This window comes from Bos indicus x Bos taurus, chromosome 4, assembly GCF_003369695.1.
Source record: "Bos indicus x Bos taurus breed Angus x Brahman F1 hybrid chromosome 4, Bos_hybrid_MaternalHap_v2.0, whole genome shotgun sequence".
NCBI lineage: Eukaryota > Metazoa > Chordata > Mammalia > Artiodactyla > Bovidae > Bos > Bos indicus x Bos taurus.
In genome coordinates, this window is record NC_040079.1 from 26,033,875 (window position 1) to 26,052,800 (window position 18,926).

General features: G+C 38.0%; 1 protein-coding gene across 1 annotated transcript in view; it reads left to right on the plus strand.

Annotated features, from left to right (window-relative positions):
- Positions 1-18,926, plus strand: part of UBE2H (ubiquitin conjugating enzyme E2 H) — a 102,220-nt gene that overhangs the window by 40,465 nt on the left and 42,829 nt on the right. The window contains exons 2-3 of the mRNA XM_027539005.1: positions 16,471-16,547; positions 17,321-17,395. Coding sequence (XP_027394806.1) covers positions 16,471-16,547; positions 17,321-17,395 — 152 coding nt within the window. The remainder of the gene's footprint in view (positions 1-16,470; positions 16,548-17,320; positions 17,396-18,926) is intronic.

Below are 18,926 nucleotides of genomic sequence, written 5' to 3' on the forward strand. Positions count from 1 at the left end.
CACAAGAACTTGAGCTGTCTGAGAGCAGATCCCACTTTGTAGCCATGGTGCCTGGCGCTCACTTTATTTACTTTAACCAGTGTTTGTTGAGCACCCACCATACTCCAGACAAAGAATAAGTCAGATATTAGGTTCCCTGCCATCTTGGAACTTACATTTTCTGGAGGTTAGGGAGAATGAGATTAGACAAAATAGTACTATAGTAAGACCTAGAAGGAAACAGACCTTAGGCTGAAGTAAAGAATAGTTGGGGGTCTGTTGGGGTATACACTCCAAGTGATGAGAAAGATCAGTGAGTCAGTGGCATTTAAGACACAACATAAAGGATAAGAAGAAGCAAAGTATCTGTAGAAACAGGGAGGTTAAGGCTAGCCAGAAGTAGCCATTGCAGAGGCGCTGAGAAGGGCAAGAACTGGTATTGCAGGGAAATGAAGGACCAGCATAGCTTGAAAGGGAGGCAGAGTAGGGCATGAATGTGTCAGTTATATTACGGGTTTGGATGAATAAAATAAGACAGCTGTTGATATGGTGATTCACACAGGTTAAGATTTGTTTGCAACTGGATTCAGCATTATTTGTTAGAACTTGTGATTCTAGATGTTCTTTTTGTGTATTCTTTTCTGGAAAGATAGTTTTCACAAATAATGATTGGAAGAGAACTGAGAATTTCAGTCTTAACGTGTGAAACATAGCTTACAGTTGGCCAGACACTCATAGGAAGTACCTTTTTATGCCTAAATTTATCTCCCTAGGAACCTATAATACAGCCAGTTTAGCCTTATGTATCATTGAGAATTTTTCTCTTAGTCTTACTGACCATCATTATTTTCTGCTGGTCCACCTACTATTTCAGCACCAAGTCCTCTCTCCCCTCACATATAATTTGTCATAAAGTTCATTCAGCTCTTAGAAATCTCTTTGAAACGTGGCTTCCTTTCTGTCCTCCTGCTCCCAGTCAAGCTCCTCCCTGTTCTTGCTGATCAGATCCCAGCTGGCCTTCCCATCACTGGCTCCCAGACAGCTCTGCAGCCTCAGTGGAGTTAATCTTCCTAAATCAAGACAAGACTGAGCATACTCCACCCTTCTCCAAAAGCTCTGGTCTATATGCTGAGTGGCTAAGAGCACTGACTTGAATTAGGCTGCCTGGGTTTCAGCCCCAGCTCTACAACTTGCTGGTTGCAGGAGCCTGAGAGGGTTACTTAGCCTGTCTTTGTAATAACAACTCGTCTCCCTGGGCTGTTGTGAGGGTTGTAAGTACAAAAGGCTTAGAATGGTGCTCAGGGCATTGTAAGTGTTGAAAGGGCTAGCTGTTAATATTTGTGACTAAAGGGGAAGTAGCAATTTCTTAAATTGGGGAGGGGCTGCACCAGCATAGAAATTGGGCTGAATGCTATCTTTGGAACAAATTATAGGTTAATTATCCCCTCATTAGCAGTTGCTAACATCAATATTATTAAGGACCTAGGCATATTAAAGGTAAAAAGTCATTATGTGCTTAACTCTTCTCAAGATTGAAGAGCTGTAATTTCAGCTTTGTAGGTTAGTAACTAAGGTAGATTAGATGAATGGATGTACCTTGTTAAATCTGAGGTTACTGTCTTGGAAGTATTCATGATAATAGCAAATACTGAGCCTTAACCTTAATCCTACAATATTTACTGTTGCCTCCTTTGTGCATTGAGGGAAACGAAGGCACGGGGAGGTTAAGTGGCCTGCCCAAGACCCGTGTGGCATCTTGAGATTCACGCTAATGAACCCCCTCTCTAAGCACTAGAACTCCAGACAGTATTATTGTGAGATCTCTATTCCTGGAAAAGAGCCCTGTTCCTTTGGGGAACCGAACTCTGCAACCCAGTGATGTGGTGAAACTGAGTGGCAGGGATTGGTACGAATTTTCTGCCACCCTGTCAGTCTCCAGCCCCTGCCTATGCAGCCCTGGATTTTACTGTCTGAATAATGCTGATGCTGGATATTGTCTTTTGCTGTTAAAGTGATTGTAGTGGTTTTAATAGAAAAATTCTTCATTACACTCAGCAGAGTAGTCAGGTATTGGTCCCTGGGCGGCTTCCTTTCTGTCAGCTGGGATATTCGTGAGTCACCTTCCTTGGCTGTCTAGCCAGCGTATACTTGGGGAACACATGCCACCTGGTCAAGCCTGAAGAGTGGGGAAGGTAAGTTTTTGAGGGAAAACATTCAAATGCAAATACTCAGATACTCATCTTGATGGGTTTAAGCATCAGGAGACAGTCTGTTGCAGTTGAAGGACAAATAATGATAGATACATTTATTTCTTTGTTTGCTTAGTTTTTTTAGGGTGGTGATTATTTCTTTGGAAAAAAAAAATCCTGAAAAAATCTTATAGTACTTTGTGACTTCAGTTCAGTTCAGTCCCTCAGTCGTGTCCGACTCTTTGTGGCCCCATGAACCTCAGCACACCATGCATCCCTGTCATTAACCAACTCCTGGAGTTCACCCAAACCCATGTCCGTCAAGTTGGTGATGCCATCCAACCATCTCATCCTCTGTCGTCCCCTTCTCCTCCTGCCCTCAATCTTTCCCAGCATCAGGGTCTTTTCAAATGAGTCAGCTCTTCGCATCAGGTGGCCAAAGTATTGGAGTTTCAGCTTCAACATCAGTCCTTCCAATGAACCCAGGACTGATCTCCTTTAGGATGGACTGGTTGGATCTCCTTGCAGTCCAAGGGACTCTCAAGAGTCTTCTCTAACACCACAGTTCAAAAGCATCAATTCTTCGGCTATCAGCATTCTTTATAGTCCAACTCTCACATCCATACATGACTACTGGAAAAACCATAGCCTTGACTAGATGGACCTTGGTTGGCAAAGTAATGTCTCTGCTTTTTAATATGCTACCTAGGTTGGTCATAACTTTCCTTCCAAAGACTAAGCTTCTTTTAATTTCATGGCTGCAGTCACCATCTGTAGTGATTTTGGAGCCCCCAAAAATAAAGTCAGCCACTGTTTCCACTGTTTCCCCATCTATGTGCCATGAAGTGATGGGATCAGATGCCATATCTTCATTTTCTGAATGTTGAGCTTTAAGCCAACTTTTTCACTCTCCTCTTTCACTTTCATCAAGAGGCTTTTTAGTTCTTCTTCACTTTCTGCCATAAGGGTGGTGTCACCTGCATATCTGAGGCTATTGATACTTGGCTTAGCAGTGAGTAATATTTATATGCCCATTATTACAAGATCTTTCTTTTGTTTTCTGTAGTCGGGTAAACTGTGTCATTTAGTAATTTGGAGACTAACATAGTTCTTTAAATGTTGACTATCTGTTGTTGAGGGATTCAGTTCTGTAATTCTTTTGTGAGAATTCATTACTTTGTATGCTGTAACAGCAAAAGTAGTTCGGTCTAAGGAGAGCTATTTAAAATATCAGAAGCACCCAAGAAATAAGAAGTTAACATTCTACTTGAGGGGATAAGTAAAAGTATAAATGATTTAAGTATTTAGAGAAATAAGTAAGATACTACTCCGGTCATTTAACTGAGTGATGCCATGTTAGACTAAACTTGCCTTGTTTTCCGTTTTTTTTGCCCAACATGGTGGATCCTTTTCTTCTGGGTGACCCAGCCAGGGCCACACTTGAGTTGGTGAGAAAGAGCACGGGCCAATTTGAAGCGCAGATGGCAATTGGGGTAGTTTTTAAAGATTAACTTTGTTTCACTTTAAAAGCTTGAGTGCCAATTCTGGTGAGAGTATCAGGAAAACAGGTTGGCTCATATGACAGTGTTATAAAGTGATTGTACACAACCTTTTTTGAAGGACATTTAGGCACTGTCAAAAGTACACCAGGATTCATGTACTGAGATGTTCATTGTAACATTGCAATAGCAAAATACCAGCAACGACCTACTGTTCACTAATGGATGCTTATTTATTTAATTTATAGTACAGAGATATTTCACAAGCATTTTTTTAAGGGAGCTTAGGTCTGTATGTACTAATAAAGACGTTTTCTGTGTATAACCCAAAGAAAGGTGTTTGCAGAAGAGTTTACACCTGTGTGTCTGGGTGTGCATGATGATGTTAATGTGTGTATATATAAGTCTTAGTATAAACAGTAGTAATATCTGGGCAAGTGGGATTAGAGAGAGGAATGGGGATGCTGCTTTATGCCCCAGTCACATTTTAAAAGACAATTTTTTAAAAGCCTAAAACTCAGTGCTTCACCGCCAGAGATCATTTGGTCATACTATAAGGTGTTCTCAGAACTGCGCTCTGCCCTGTGATTTGGGGCCCGGAACACTGTCTCACTTAGTGGCACCTGAGCCTGTCAATCCTCCCTGTCCCCATGGTGTAAACACAGGAGAGGGAAACCTAATAGATTTGTCACCTTTTCAGTGCCAGGTTTTCTTACTATATATACACCCACTGTTGTGTATGTCTGGGTTTATTTTTTCTTGTTTTGCTAAATAACTTGATTTTTTTCCACATTGTTTAATTATTCAGTAAGTAATCCTTGTGAGAACCTTGATTTTTTAAAATTTCCTAGCAATGACTCATAGCAATACAGCCTTTCTTCTATTTACTGTTTGTATATATTTAAATGTCAAACCTCTGTTTAAATTATTATTAAGCTAGCTTCCATATCACTTACTTAGCATTCCCATGTTTCTTCATTGTACCCAACAACCCATTTCTTCCTATGCACTAACCATTTCTGTTGGTCTCAAGCTAGCAAGCTCACTAGCATGGCAAGAAAGCTTCCTCTCGCAGCTCCGTCACCTGCTCCTTGGACGGTGCTTTAAATAGCGGCAGCCTCCCTGTGGTTGTATCGCATTGCACACCTAGTGTACAGTTCACTTTCACCTCACGTCTCTTGACTTTCCAGGGTTTTCTACTGTTCAGTCATATTGGGGTTATTTTCTTATGGTAGGATGTTTCTCTAAAAGCAGCTCCCCCCCACGCACCCCCACCACCATTTTAAAGTTTCTTTTGCTTCTTTTCAGTATGGACTTTTTTTTAAAGCAACAGTCCAGTTTCTGTTGAAATTTTTTATCCGAGTTTTTTCATTCTAATTGTGTATAAAGGTAATAAATGAAGGCAGCTAGCTACTTGATCCTATCAAATAGGACATTTGCCTACTCAATACCCTTTTATATACTATGGTTTTTAAGCAGAATTTCAGTGGAGAAAACAATGCTATTTTCTATATCACTTTAGATTACTTTTTAATCCTTTTCTTCCCCATACTTTATCCAGGCCTTTATTAAATTTCCAACAGAGCTATTACCTCTCATAAGTCTTCCAAACGGGTAATGGAGACTGGGCTCAGCTGAACGAAGGCACATTCATTTGTTTTGGAATGCAGAGTTCTCTACATGGTGGATTGCACTTTAATTTAGCATCCTATCCAGTGTATGTATCTGTAGTTCTGCCTTTTTCAGTGTAAAGTCTTGACAATGATCTTGAACCTGTTACTTATTCCTTTGTTACATATATTGCTTTAAAAAGCCTGAGTCTGTGCTGCTCACTTCCAACTTAAAATTTTCATGAAATCAAGGTTGTTGTTAATGCTTGACGTCCGCTTTGCCCAGTGAACGTGGTGGAGGAGTAAAGGGAATGGCAGGCGTTGGTCATTCATGTTCTGGGAAAGCAGCATGGGGTGAGGAGGCTCTGAGACCAGGGCCATGGAGCAGTGATTTGTAAGAGCAAGCCAGTTGTTATCTTCCCCTCTTTCATCTGGGTTTACAGGCATTTGTTTTAATTTTAAAGAGCTTGCTTTAAGAAATTTTCCTTGAGATTATTGAAGTCATAAAATTATGATGGGGAAAAACTGGTCTCCAGAGACACAAGCTCGTAATTAGCCAGTGCTGAGAGGGAAGGAGGAAGAGCCATGACCTGGGTTGCACATCTAGATCTTTCCATCTGTAGCTCCATGACCTCAGGATGTGTTGACTGTTCTTCTTTTCTTTTTAAGAGATGACTGACTGTACATTGATACCTAAGATCTTCTCCTCATTTCTGTGATCCATTTGTTTTTCACTTGTCCATAATCTTCATCTCCTGAATGGGTACCACTGCTCAGTATTTATTAATTTCTGCACATCACTTTGCAGTTGTAATATACTATATGTCACTTTTAGAGTACAGAGAAAATATTTCCTTTAAAATGTCACTGCTTACTGCGAATGAATATGCCTTGATTAGAATATCTGTTATGTGTTATGAAACACATAACTTAATTTTATTTTCATTGATTGGCATTGTACCTATATGTCAGGTGTTAGGGTAAAAACTGCTCTGCTACATTTAAAACCAACAGGAAGTAGGTTGTCAAGGATTTTCTGAGAAGAGAAGAATGCTGGAAATATGAATATAAATATACTGCGTAGATATTCCATAAATCCATATCAGCTTCTTATTGAGAAGTTGCTTCATGATGTACATTGCCCTGCACTGTGGATGGCTTGGTGAAGTAGCATGCATCACAGAAGAGGAGGTAGAATGTGTTTTAAATAGATGTTTCCATTAAGATTTTGCAGATGACCACTCATGTTTCTTTATCATCTCTGGGGAAATTATACATTGCCTGTAACTCTGAAGTTTTCAGGTATTATTGTCATCTGTAAGGTTGTGATTCATGTGTTTTTTTCCAGCCTGCTGTGATTAGGTAGTATGCCTTTGAAATGACGGGGTTCTTTTTTCTGTTTCCTTCTGTGGCATGTGAAGCATGGTTTCATGTACCTCCATACTGAGGACAGGAGAACTGGAGATTGTAATTAAGTACTGGTATCTTTCAGTACCTGCCAGGCAGAAAATGTGGGTTCAATCCTTGGGTCGGGAAGATACCCTGGAGAAGGAAATGGCAACCCACTCCAGTATTCTTGGCTGGGAAATCCCATGGACAGAGGAGCCTGCTGGGCTACAGTCCGTGGGGTCAAAGATTCAGGTACAACTTAGTGACTAAACTACAACAATAGCAATCTTTCAATGTGTCCTATCTCTAAAATTTTCCCCAGATTTTTTTTTTTTTAACAATTTATCTAGATCATTGGTTTTGATTTTCATTGTGGACTTGATGTCTCAGGAGTGTTCTGTGACTTGAGAATCTTGCCAGTCTTTTATTTTTTTCTCTGCAGTTCAAAGGTGTATTCCAAGTTTGCAGATTTAAATTGGACATTTGACCAGTTGATTTAGTTGACAGTGAGGGTCCCCTTTCCACAGAAGTATAGTGTAGTTAAATATATATATAGGCTTCTGATTTTAAAAAATGATAAGTATTGGATATTAAAAAGAAATAATTTAATTAAGATGTTCAAGTGTACACAAAACTAAAGGTTTAATGAATGCGCATTACCCAAATTGAAATTTTGTTAATTATCAATATTTTCTCCCACATCTGTTTCTCTTCTTTCTGAAATATTTTAGGGCAAATCCCAGACATTGTTACCTGCATCTATCAGTAGGCCCCTCTTAAAAATACTAATATTTTCTTAAATAACCATAATAACATTATCACACTAGGGCAGTGATTTATTTTTAACATGCTGTGAATCAAGCTGTAACAGACCAAACTATGAAAAATTTTATGACTTATTGAGAATCCCATGGATGGAGGAGCCTGGTAGGCTATAGTCCATGGAGTCGCTAAGAGTCAGACACAACTGAGCGACTTCACTTTCACTTTTCACTTTCATGCGTTGGGGAAGGAATTGGCAACCCACTCCACTGTTCTTGCCTGGATAATCCCAGGGACGGGGGAGCCTGGTGGGCTGCCGTCTATGGGGTCACACAGAGTCGGACACGACTAATGTGACTTAGCAACAACAACAAGCAAGAGTAATATACTATTAGGTAATACATTATTAATTTGTGTACATGGATTTATACATTTTTAGTTAATAATGAACAATGTGTTGTTGCCATAAAATAGCAAAGCATCAAAATTTGTAAAATAAAGTGCTGTTGCAATTTTATCAGTAGCCTTCTAAATATTTTTAGGTGGTTAACCTGAATTTTCACTTTTTAGAAAAGTTTCTAGTTTTTACAGCTTTTTAGAAAATGTAAATCTTATTTCTGTTTTGACTATATTTTCTTGGTCTCAAGATGGTATCATTGTTTTTCCATATTTCCCTTTGCTTTCTCTCACTTCTGCATCTGGGTCATCTCTGACTATTTGACTTTGTAAACCTGCTGTATAAAAATTTTTGTGGAGTTGGAGTGGGGCTTAGATTTCTTATGTGTCTTTCTGATACACTTCCTTTTTCTAAAACCTACCTCAAAAAAATTATTTTCCGTAACATATGACTCTTAATTTTTCTTTTGAGTTTTTTTCTTTATTATTTGTGAACTTAGTAGCGGAATAATGCTTCTAGGGAAGAGCTAAGTTATAATGATTTTCCCATTTAAAAAAATAACGTTTACTTAGGTCTTGCCAGTGTTTGCTTTGGTGTCTGACATGGAAGCTTAAAGTAAAAGCATAAACTTGAGAAGAAAAAAATACCCACACACAGAAAAACTCCAAAGGATAATGTAATTTATAGAGTGCTGGGTGGTAATGAACATGCTTGGTTTTTAACTTAATTTTTGGACTATCTTTGTTAAATTTAAGAAATCATTCATGTTACTTTTTACCACTTAGATAATGAGGCTTTCAGTGTTCAGTATATCATAGTAAGTTGTCAAATTTTTTGCTCTACTTACTTCCGGACAGTACATATTTACTTTGAAGAAGGTGTTTTTATTATTTTTTTAATTTTGGCTGTACCATGTGCCTTGTAGGATCTTAGTTCCTCAACCAGGGGATCAAATTGTGCCCCCTGCACAGGAAACACAGAGACCTAACCACTGGGCTGCCAGGGAATTCCCTGAAGAGACTATTTTAAAGTAAGTCACATCCCCTCCGATAACCACACATTGGGCTTCCCACCTGGCACTAATGGTAAAGAACCCGCCTGTCAATGCGGGAGACACAAGAGATGTGGGTTCGATCCCTGAATTGAGAAGATCTCCTGGAGAAAGGAATGGCAACCCACTCCAGTGTTGTTGCCTATAAAATCCCGTGGGCTGAGGAGCCTGGTGGGCTCCAATCCGTGGGGTTATAGAGTCAGACACAACTGAGCGCACATTTCCCTCCAGAGTTGTTTGGCTTGCTTTAAACCTGAAAACATAACAGGTAAAAATTATGTATTGGAGAATGTCTTACTTAGAATTACTTACCCTTTTTTAAAAAATAAAATTTCATGAACTTTGGTTATCTGATTTTTGTAAGCTACCATAGATCCATTTTAAGGAATGGTAGCCCAGTGACAGCTCTCAAACGTGGCTAAAGGAGGAAGAGAAACTAGGAAAAGAACCTGCCAATCTCTTCAGCCTAAGAGTATGGGAAATTTCTATTTCAGGAAAGAAGTATATTTCTTCAAGGGCATCATTGTATTTTGTAGTACTGTATAGCAGCAATCCTTCGTTTCCATAGCAAACCATCTCTCTGTCTACCTAGCTGCACTGTTTCTACTCTAAACTCTAATACACTTTATGCAAACTTTTTTTTTGCGTTTACTTGTACAGATCTTACGTTCTTTTGCTAAAATTTAAGCTTCTTGAAGGCAGGTTCAGTTTCAGAGTGGTTTTTATTTGCCTTGTGGTATATGTGTGGGAAATGTGTAGCATAACTTTCAGTAGAAATTAAAGCCTGTGATCTTTGTGAATTTAATAGATGCTAACATTATACTCTCCATAGCCCAGCTTATAGATTTCTGTTAAGTCATGTAGAAAGTGTAAGTATTTCATGGGGGGTGGGAAATACAAGGAATAAAACTGAACTTAAGAGATAAGGCCCAAATACATTGTTCTGGTGATTCCTCTTGACATTGTATTACACATTGTATTGTACATGGTGTGTGTATATTTCCCTCTTACTACCTTTCATCTTTTTTGCCCTATGCTTATTTTCTCAGTAGCTTTTATTTCTGCTATTTTTATTATTTCTCCTTTGAATAGAAGTCTCCCTTCCTCTTAACACAAAGAACACAAACATTTGAAAACTTTTTAAAAAAATTTAAACTTTCATCTCAACAAGGAGCCTTTGATATTACACATGACCCGTTTTTTTCTTATAATTTAAGCAAAGCCATGTCTGTAATTATTATTTTGCCCAGAGGCTATTTGTCATGAATATGCAGAAGCCATGCTCATCTTCCTTCATTGTGGTTAGATTTTTCTTAGACATCCTTTTGAATCCACTTAAATTTGATTCTTCTAGAATTTGACCGTCTTGACACAGTATTCTTCTCTTTCAGTATGAAGTCTTTGTTTCCTTAAGTACTAGATCACTTGCTAAATTTTTTGTTTTTGGGCCACACCACACGGCACTCAGGATCTTAGTTCCTTGACCAGGAATCCAGCCTGTGCTCCCTGCAGTGGAAGCATGGAAACCTAACCACTGGACTACCAGGGAAGACCTGATCATTTGCTAATTTTTTTTTCCTCAAACTAAATATTGGACCTCAGGAAAATATTGGATTATTTTGTAAGCCCTTAAAAGAGCTACAGTAGCTAAGTTCTTCTAACTTGTCATGCTTGTTAAATACTAAAGTTCTGATAACTGACTACATTAACTTTTCAGAACTTATAACAAAATTTCAAATGCGAGAGAACGCATAATGAACCCCCATGTACTGATCATCAGATACAGTAATTGTTGACTTAAGGTCAGTGTCCTGTCTTCTGTACCTCTCTCTCCTAAATGAGTTATTTTGAAATAAATCCTACACATATGTTTTAATTAATAAATATTTCAGTTTATATCTCTGAAGGAGAAGGATTCTTTGTAAACATAACGCCCAAAGTATTATCTTTGTTATTTTTGAACATTACTGGATTAATAGACATACCATATTTTTATCAAGAAAGCTAGGTAGAGAAAGTTGCTTAGTTTCTTGAACTTTCGGAATGTAGTTAATCTCAAGGAGAGTTGGAAGCAGACTGATCTGAACATGTAGATAGAAAGCCATGCAAATAGCTTTTACCTTCTTCACAAAAGAAGCCCATTCTTTATCCTGGTCACTTACTGCCATGGACACAACTCAGGGAGGTCACCATCTTTTATCTTAATAACTCATTATCAGCAAATTTAGGAAACCATGCCGTCTGAATCCTTGACCTGTTTAACAGACTTAGCCCTTGACTCGCTTTCTGGAGTCTACTCCAGAAACTACCCAGAACTACTAAAAATCATTTCTAAAATCCCAATAGACACGTTTTGCCAAGAATGTCAATTGTCTCTTTTTTTTTTTTTAAAGAATGTCAATTGTCTCTTGACAGTTTGGCATTAACCTTTAAATATTAGATTGTGTAATCATAGTGCCATTCAGGGAAAATAAAGTGGTGGGTGGCTGGCATTTTAAAAGTGAAATGAACTTGGGTTCCTGGGAATGTTGATCATTATTCTACTGAAAATGCTGATATTCCTTAATAGTGAAACACTAAGTAAGTAAAAAGCAGTATTTTACAAATAACTTAGAGGTGAGTAAAATGCGGGTTTTATGGATTTAACATATTTTTACCAGACCAGTATCTGAAGGGTGTCTTATATTTTCAGACTTTGAAAGTGAGACAGTAATGAAGGAACCTTCTAGTGAGTTCCCGCCAGGCTACTAGTCTGACCAGCACATATCCAAAATAGATCATTATTTTTGTCATTGTAACCTGCCTTCTCATTTGCCTTCCTCGCCCTTGACTTTACAGCAGAGAGCAGAAAGAAACTCATGGCCTGTACCGTAAATACACATGGTAACAGTAGTCAAGTAATTTTATAGTTTTTCTGGGTAAGTCATTCATTCATGGTGATGGAATGACTTATTTTTAATGCAGTGTTTTTCTTTCAACTAAACTTAAAAAAATTTTTTTTCCCATCTGATTTAGTGTCTGTGCCATTGCAAGGTAGCATAAATTTAGCACAGCTTCTTCGTTTTACCAACTTTGTAGAAGTGTTTAAAGGTTTCTTTCAGTTTACTTTTAGCTTTTCATACGAAATGGACTATAAGAACTCTTTAATTTACAGTATAAGTGTAATTAAAGACAGACCCAGTGTTTCTGGAATGTGGGTTATACCTGGGATCCTGGGAAAGAGGAGATTTGGAGCATTAATTTCTAATCTCGTTTTAATATGACCTTTTCGAAAGGAGAATCTTCTTTGGAAAATAGATAAAAGCATGAACTAATCCCAGACAGATCACAAAATGAAAGAAACTCACATTTACTGCATCCACCTAAAGGATAGAAAAGATATCTTCAAGTTTCTAGAGGGGACATTCATGTAGATAACATACTTTTAAATAATTAACTAACTAGTTGCTATAGATCAATGTCATTCATAGCAAATTAGGTCTGATAGGGAATGCTGCTTCTACAGATTTTTATAGTGTAAAATTAGTTTGACTTCTTTTATTAAACTCATTTAATCCTCTGCTGCTGCTGCTAAGTCACTTCAGTCGTGTCCGACTCTGTGTGACCCCATAGACGGCAGCCCACCAGGCTCCCCCGTCCCTGGGATTCTCCAGGCAAGAACACTGGAGTGGGTTGCCATTTCCCTCTCCGATGCAGGAAAGTGAAAAGCGAAAGTGAAGTCGCTCAGTCGCGTCCTACTCTTTGTGACCCCATGAACTGCAGCCCACCAGGCTCCCCCATCCATGGGATTCCCCAGGCAGGAGTATTGGAGTGGGGTGCCAGTGCCTTCTCCAATTTAATCCTCTACCTTACTCCATTATTATCCTTGCAGTTTTTTTAGTTGAAGATCTGAGATATCTTATGTGGCGCTACAGTATATTCATTTTGACTGTTTCTGGATGCCTCCCAATTAAACAGAAGTATATATTAGAGGAGCTCTAGATGGTGAGAAGGCACTAGTATACACTAATAGACACTAATAACAGCCTGTTGTATAAATGGCTTGTAATTCTTCAACCAGTTTCCTAGTCATAAATACTTAAATTATGGACTTCCCTTTCAGTCCAGTGGTTAGAATTCTGCTTTCACTGCTGAAGGCCTGGGTTCGATCCCTGGTTGGGGAACTGAGATCCCACAAGCCACGTGGCATGGCCAAAAGAAAAATTCAAGACAAAAAAATACTCAAAATATTCAAATTATTTTCATTCTTAAAATTTATGGTAAAAAAAAAATTATACATGCATCAGATAGTCTTACGTTTAGTAAACTTTTTAATTAAATAGATATACAGAAAGTGCACAAATCATTTTTGTAACTCACTGATAAATGGAAGTGTAAACGTGTAATCTGCACTCTGGAAATCCCCTTCAAACCCCTTTACAATGACCACAGACCCCACTAGCAGGTAACTGTCCTAATTTCTAGCATCTTGATTGATTTAGCCTGTTTGAACTGTGTGTAAATGGAATCACACTGTATGTGCTCTTTAGTATCTGGCTTCTTTTACTCAACTGTAATGTCTGTGAGAGTTCATCCATTTACTTGTAGTGGTGGTTTTTGTTTTTGTTTTTTTCTGATTATACTGTAGGGCATGTGGGATCTTAGTTCCCCCAGCAGGGGTCAGACCCTCGCCCCTTCCGCTGGAAGTATAGAGTCTTAGCCACCGGACCACCAGGGAAGTTCCAGGTTCAGTTTTATTGCTGTGTAATACTCTGCTGGGTGACTGTACCACTGTTGTTTAGTCGCTAAGTCGTGTCTGATTCCTTTGTGACCCCACGGATTGTAGGCCACCAGGCTCTTCTGTCCCTGGGGATTTCCCAAGCAAGAATATTGGAGTGGGTTGCCGTTTCCTTCTCCAGGGGATATTCCTGACCCAGAGATTGAACCCAGGTCTCCTTCACTCGCAGGCAGATTCTCTCCCACTGAGCCACCAGAGAAGCCCAGCTGTACCATAATTTATTCTTTTTATTGTTGATGAACTTTCGGGTTGTGACTTAACTTTTGGATATTACACATAGGGCTATATGAACATTCTTTTTTAAATTTTTTAAATTTATTGACTGGGCTGAGTGTTTACTGCCTCGCAGGCTTTTTTCTAGTTGCGGCAAGTGGGGGCTCCTCTCTAGTTGCAGTGCAAGGGCTTCTCACTGTTGCTGAGCACAGTCTCCAGGACACCTGGGCTTCGGTAGCTTTTTGGTTCCTGGGCTCTAGAGCACAGGCTCCATGATCTTGGTTTATGGGCTTGGTTGCCCTGAGGCATGTGGGATCTTCCTGGACCAGAGATCGAACCTCTGTCTTCTGCACTGACAGGCAGATTCTCTACCTTTGACTAAGCCACCAGGGAGGCCTTTTATGAACATTCTTAAACATGTATTTTGGTGAACATAGCTCTTCCTGTCTACTAGCAATAGTGCTGATGGATATAGGGTATATCTGGGTGCAGCTCACCGTGCCAGCAGTTTTCACGTGGTTGAAACTGTGTCACTCCTGCCAGCAGTGTTGTGTTTTTTTTTTTTTTTTTAAATAACTTCAGAGAAGTGAAATTTAAGTGAAAGAGTAAATTCATTTTAAGTTTTAGAGTATAGTGTTTAAATTTGTTCTCAGGAATGCTAATTTATATTCCACTGAACACTGGGTTTTATCCAGCTCCTTCATCTCTATCAATTAATAATGGAAAATATCTCATTTTTAAACTACTTTGATGAGTTGGGCTTTTTATAGCTTAATTTCAGTTTTCTTAACTTGGCTGTTCTGGCCTTTTCTTCCTAGTTTGTGCTTTGTCCTTGGTTTTTTATAATAAAGAAGTTTAAATGTGTATGTGTGCTTGCATCTGCTAGTTTTTCCCCCTGTGGTTTCTGCCTTTGGTGTCATTCTTAAACCTTTTTATCTCCAAAATTTTTTGGTTTGTTTTCTTTGAGAATGTAATTGTTTGTATTTAATTTTGTTTATTGTAACTAGATTTGACTTTTTCTTTCACTAATGCAAGGGAGCTTTTTTGGTTATTTTTGTTTTAAAGCAAGCACTTACTTTAACTTACTACATTAGCATTAGCTTTGAAATATTTGTAGAGGGGTGTCAGAGTGTGACTGGCCAGGAAGAAGTTAGTACACCAAAACTTACATTCATGTGTCATCTGACCATGAGAAATGAAGCCAATTTTCCAATGTGGTTGCTATTTGAATCCTTTCAATGTGCATGTTATTAAAAGTAGTTTTTGTTTAGAAAAGAATGAGATCAAATAGACTACATTATCTTACTTAATATCTCTAGTTGCTCTTAAGCAAGGACTTTGCCAAAAATACACCTGACCTCTGTTCTGTGACCTACAGGACAGAGGATTTGGAGAATCAAATTTCAAGCCTTAAAACATAACATTTTTCTCTATTTAAGAGATCACTTAAATTTTATTTAGCATTTTTCTTTTTGTATAATAGTACACATAATTAAAGTGTAATTTGTACTTCTGATTGAGAAAGATGAGGCCATATCTTCTTGTGGTGGGTTGTTTTTTTTTTTAATGTTCCAGTGGGATTTGAGAGTTCCCCAAAGCCCCCCACCACCTAAAATTTTTATCACTAAAGTCATTATTGGGGTAGACCACAAAGCAGAGACAAAACAGAAATTAGACCAGAAGCCCTATCATCTGGAAATGGGTTGTTTTGGTTTCTGTAACTGAATCTTAGGAGCTTAAAAGAATGAGTCTCAGGACACATAAAATTGACGAGGAAGAGAACACAGAAGTGCCGGTGCTCTGTGATTCGAGCCCCCAAACACACACAGAACTAGAGGCCAGCCTAAGGAGGATAGAGTTTTGTGAGTGAGGAAAAGAATAGCTGAAAATAAATACTACAGACAAAGTTTAAAAAAATATATATATATATATATTTTTTTTTTTTTGCTGTTTTTTTTTTGCATTTGGCAGTGCTACTTATAGCACAGTTATATCACTAGTCATTTCAATTATTCTCTAAGCCAGGAGGAAATTATCAGGACTTCCTTAGAAAATCTGTAATTTTAGGCACGCATTTCCAGTTCAAGAAAATCAGTGTTTTGCTGAATGCTTGAATTTGACTAAAGGGAACACTGGGTTTATATTAAAGGATCATTGGGGAGAGGTTGGGGTAGGGAGAGAACAGAGGGGAGAAAAGCTAAAATTAAGTTCCTGTTTTTCATTTACTTACATACACAATGTAGTCTTACACATATTACATACTTAACCCATTTATTCTTCACATAGGTCTGTAAAATGGTGTTTTCCTGATTTGCCAAAAACAAAAGGCTCAGGGAGTGAGTTTACATTATTTTGTCTAGCCTCAAACCCACCAAATGGCAGTCCTGGGATTTGAGCACCAATCTCTCTGAATCTAAAGCTCATTCATATTCTTTTCACAGGATTATATATTGCCTTTTAAACTACCAGAATTATTATCATATTTTATATTTTATTGGTTTCTTGTAGAATGTTGGTAACATTTTCATTGGCATATCTTAGGGGTACCATCTTTAGTTCTGGGTAACATAAAGCCTGTGTAATTTCCTTTACCTTCCACCTTAGTATTGAGAGTAAGCATGAGGTTACTATCCTAGGAGGACTCAATGAATTTGTAGTGAAGTTTTATGGACCACAAGGAAGTAAGTATATGTGTTGGTATGTGTTTTTCTATTTTACTTATATTCCTTAATAGACAATGTGAATATCAAGATAGATGGTGATATGTATAGTTCTTGAAAAGTAAATTTAATTGAATTCTAGAATCAGTAAGGAAATCTTGCTATTAGGATAAATATTCTGTATGCTTTTTCTCTTATCTCTGTGTTAGTGTGACTTAGTTACTTAGTCATGTCCAACTCTTTGCGACCCTATGGACTGTAATCTGCCAGGCTCGTCTGTCCTTGGAATTCTCTAGGCAAGAATGCTGGAGTGGGTAGCCATTCCCTTCTACAGGGGTCATCCCAACCCTGGGATCAAACCTGGGTCTCCTGCATTGCAGGTGGATTCTTTACCATCTGAGCCACTAGGGAAGCCCTATGAGACAGTATTAAACATAAATTGTGAATTCTGGGTTTTGTGGAAATGTTTTTGTTGTTTGGGGGGAGAGGTGGGTTAGGCACAGGATAGACTGAGATAGTTAGCTATTACTTACCAAATAATTGAACAGTGTTTGAAGAATCAGGTAAATTTGAGAGAGAAAATGAATCTATGCTAATTCTAGATTTTTTTTTAAAGGAAAGTATTACCTTTGAACATAGAGTACCTACTAGTTATAAGAGTTCCCTGACTTTTGAAGGAATTAATTTGCAAGATTCTCAAAAGAGATTAGAATTTAATGTTTAACTTACAGTTGGATTCTGTTTTCTAATTTGGAGACAATTCTGATGTTTTAACATTTTTGCTTTTATTTCAGCACCGTATGAAGGCGGAGTATGGAAAGTTAGAGTGGATCTTCCTGATAAATACCCTTTCAAATCTCCTTCTATAGGTATGTAACTACCCATTTTCTTTCCTTAGAGAATTTTGAAATGGAGGGAAAAAAAAAACCAAGCCTACATTTTATGGGAATTAGTTAATTCCAGAAGTATTTGCTCAACTGAATTTTCCCCCTTTTTTTGGCTTAGGTTATTTAGTAATTTTAAGGAGGGACTTCCATAGTGTGATAAAAGGTGTTTAAATATATCCTTTGCATGCTTATAATGACTGTAACTCTAGATTTTTCTGTCTTTTAGGGTCAGATTAAATAATTTTAAGACCCACTGTCCATTCAGGCTATTAGCAGTAAAATAATAAACATCTTAAATCTCATTTTAAATGCCAATTGTTGAAATGAATATTATATAGTGCCTATTCTAGTTCTGTCATTTAAAAATCCTCCTTATTCCCTACTTTTGTTTTTGTTCACTCCAACTCTGTGTACCTTTTTCCATTCTTTCCACTCCAAATCTTTTTAACCCTCTAAACGGCTGAAGAAAGTAGAATAGAAACAAACCTCAGTAGGGTTACATAAAATACCCTCAGTGGGGTAGTTTTTCCTCGCCTTCATCTTGTGCCGTAATTAGTGATATTAACTTATCACCCCCATTAAGGCATTGACAGTTTAGGTATTAGCATCAGATGCTGTGGGGATATATTTTGGTTGAGCTTGATACCTTTAAATATTTTGAGACTGTAGAATGGTAGTAACTTAGATAACTTAAGCCAGCTTTAAAAATTTTCATTCTGTAGATGATTTTTAGATATTACAAAGAACTGGCCAATTTTAAGAAGGAAGAAGAAAATAAAATTGGAGTATGTTTAGAGCGTTCTCTGTCACAGTGAATCACTTATTCAGAATTGTCAGAGCTAATGCCAAAACTCTTGGAATTTACACTTCTCCCTTGCCCCCGAAAAAGGGTTTTTTAAAAGAGGTGAACCAAAGACATTCTGAGCTTTGTGTTTTAATTCTAAGCCCCCATATTTCTGTCTGGGATAAATAATGTGAAAATGTTAGTAATTCCCAATCAAATGCAGTGACCTGTCCCCGTAGCATCTAGCTACTTTATATGTTTTACAATTTAAGGCTATAAAAATACTATAGAGCATCTATAATTCCTTTTTAGTCTGGGAACTCTTAATGTTCATTTTAAGAATAAACTGGTAATTTCCTCTGAAGGGCCCTTAGCTGAGTTTTAAACTTGGTAATTAACAAGATGGGCTTGCCTCTCTGATGGCTCAGTGGTAAAGAATCTACCTGCCAATGCAGGAGACACAGGTTCAGTCCCTGGGTCGGGAAGATTCCCTGGAGAAGGAAATGGCAATGCACAGCAGTATTCACACCCGGAAAATCCCATGGACAGAGAAGCCTGGCGAGCTGCAGTCCATGGGGTTGCAAAAGAATCAAACATGACTTACCAACTAAACAACAGTTGAGGAGATAGTTTATGGATAATTGAATTGGAAATCTCCCATTGCTATCAGAACCTGCAAACTGTAGAGTTATCAGATGGTGATATAGGAAGGGTACTCTGAGGTGTTGA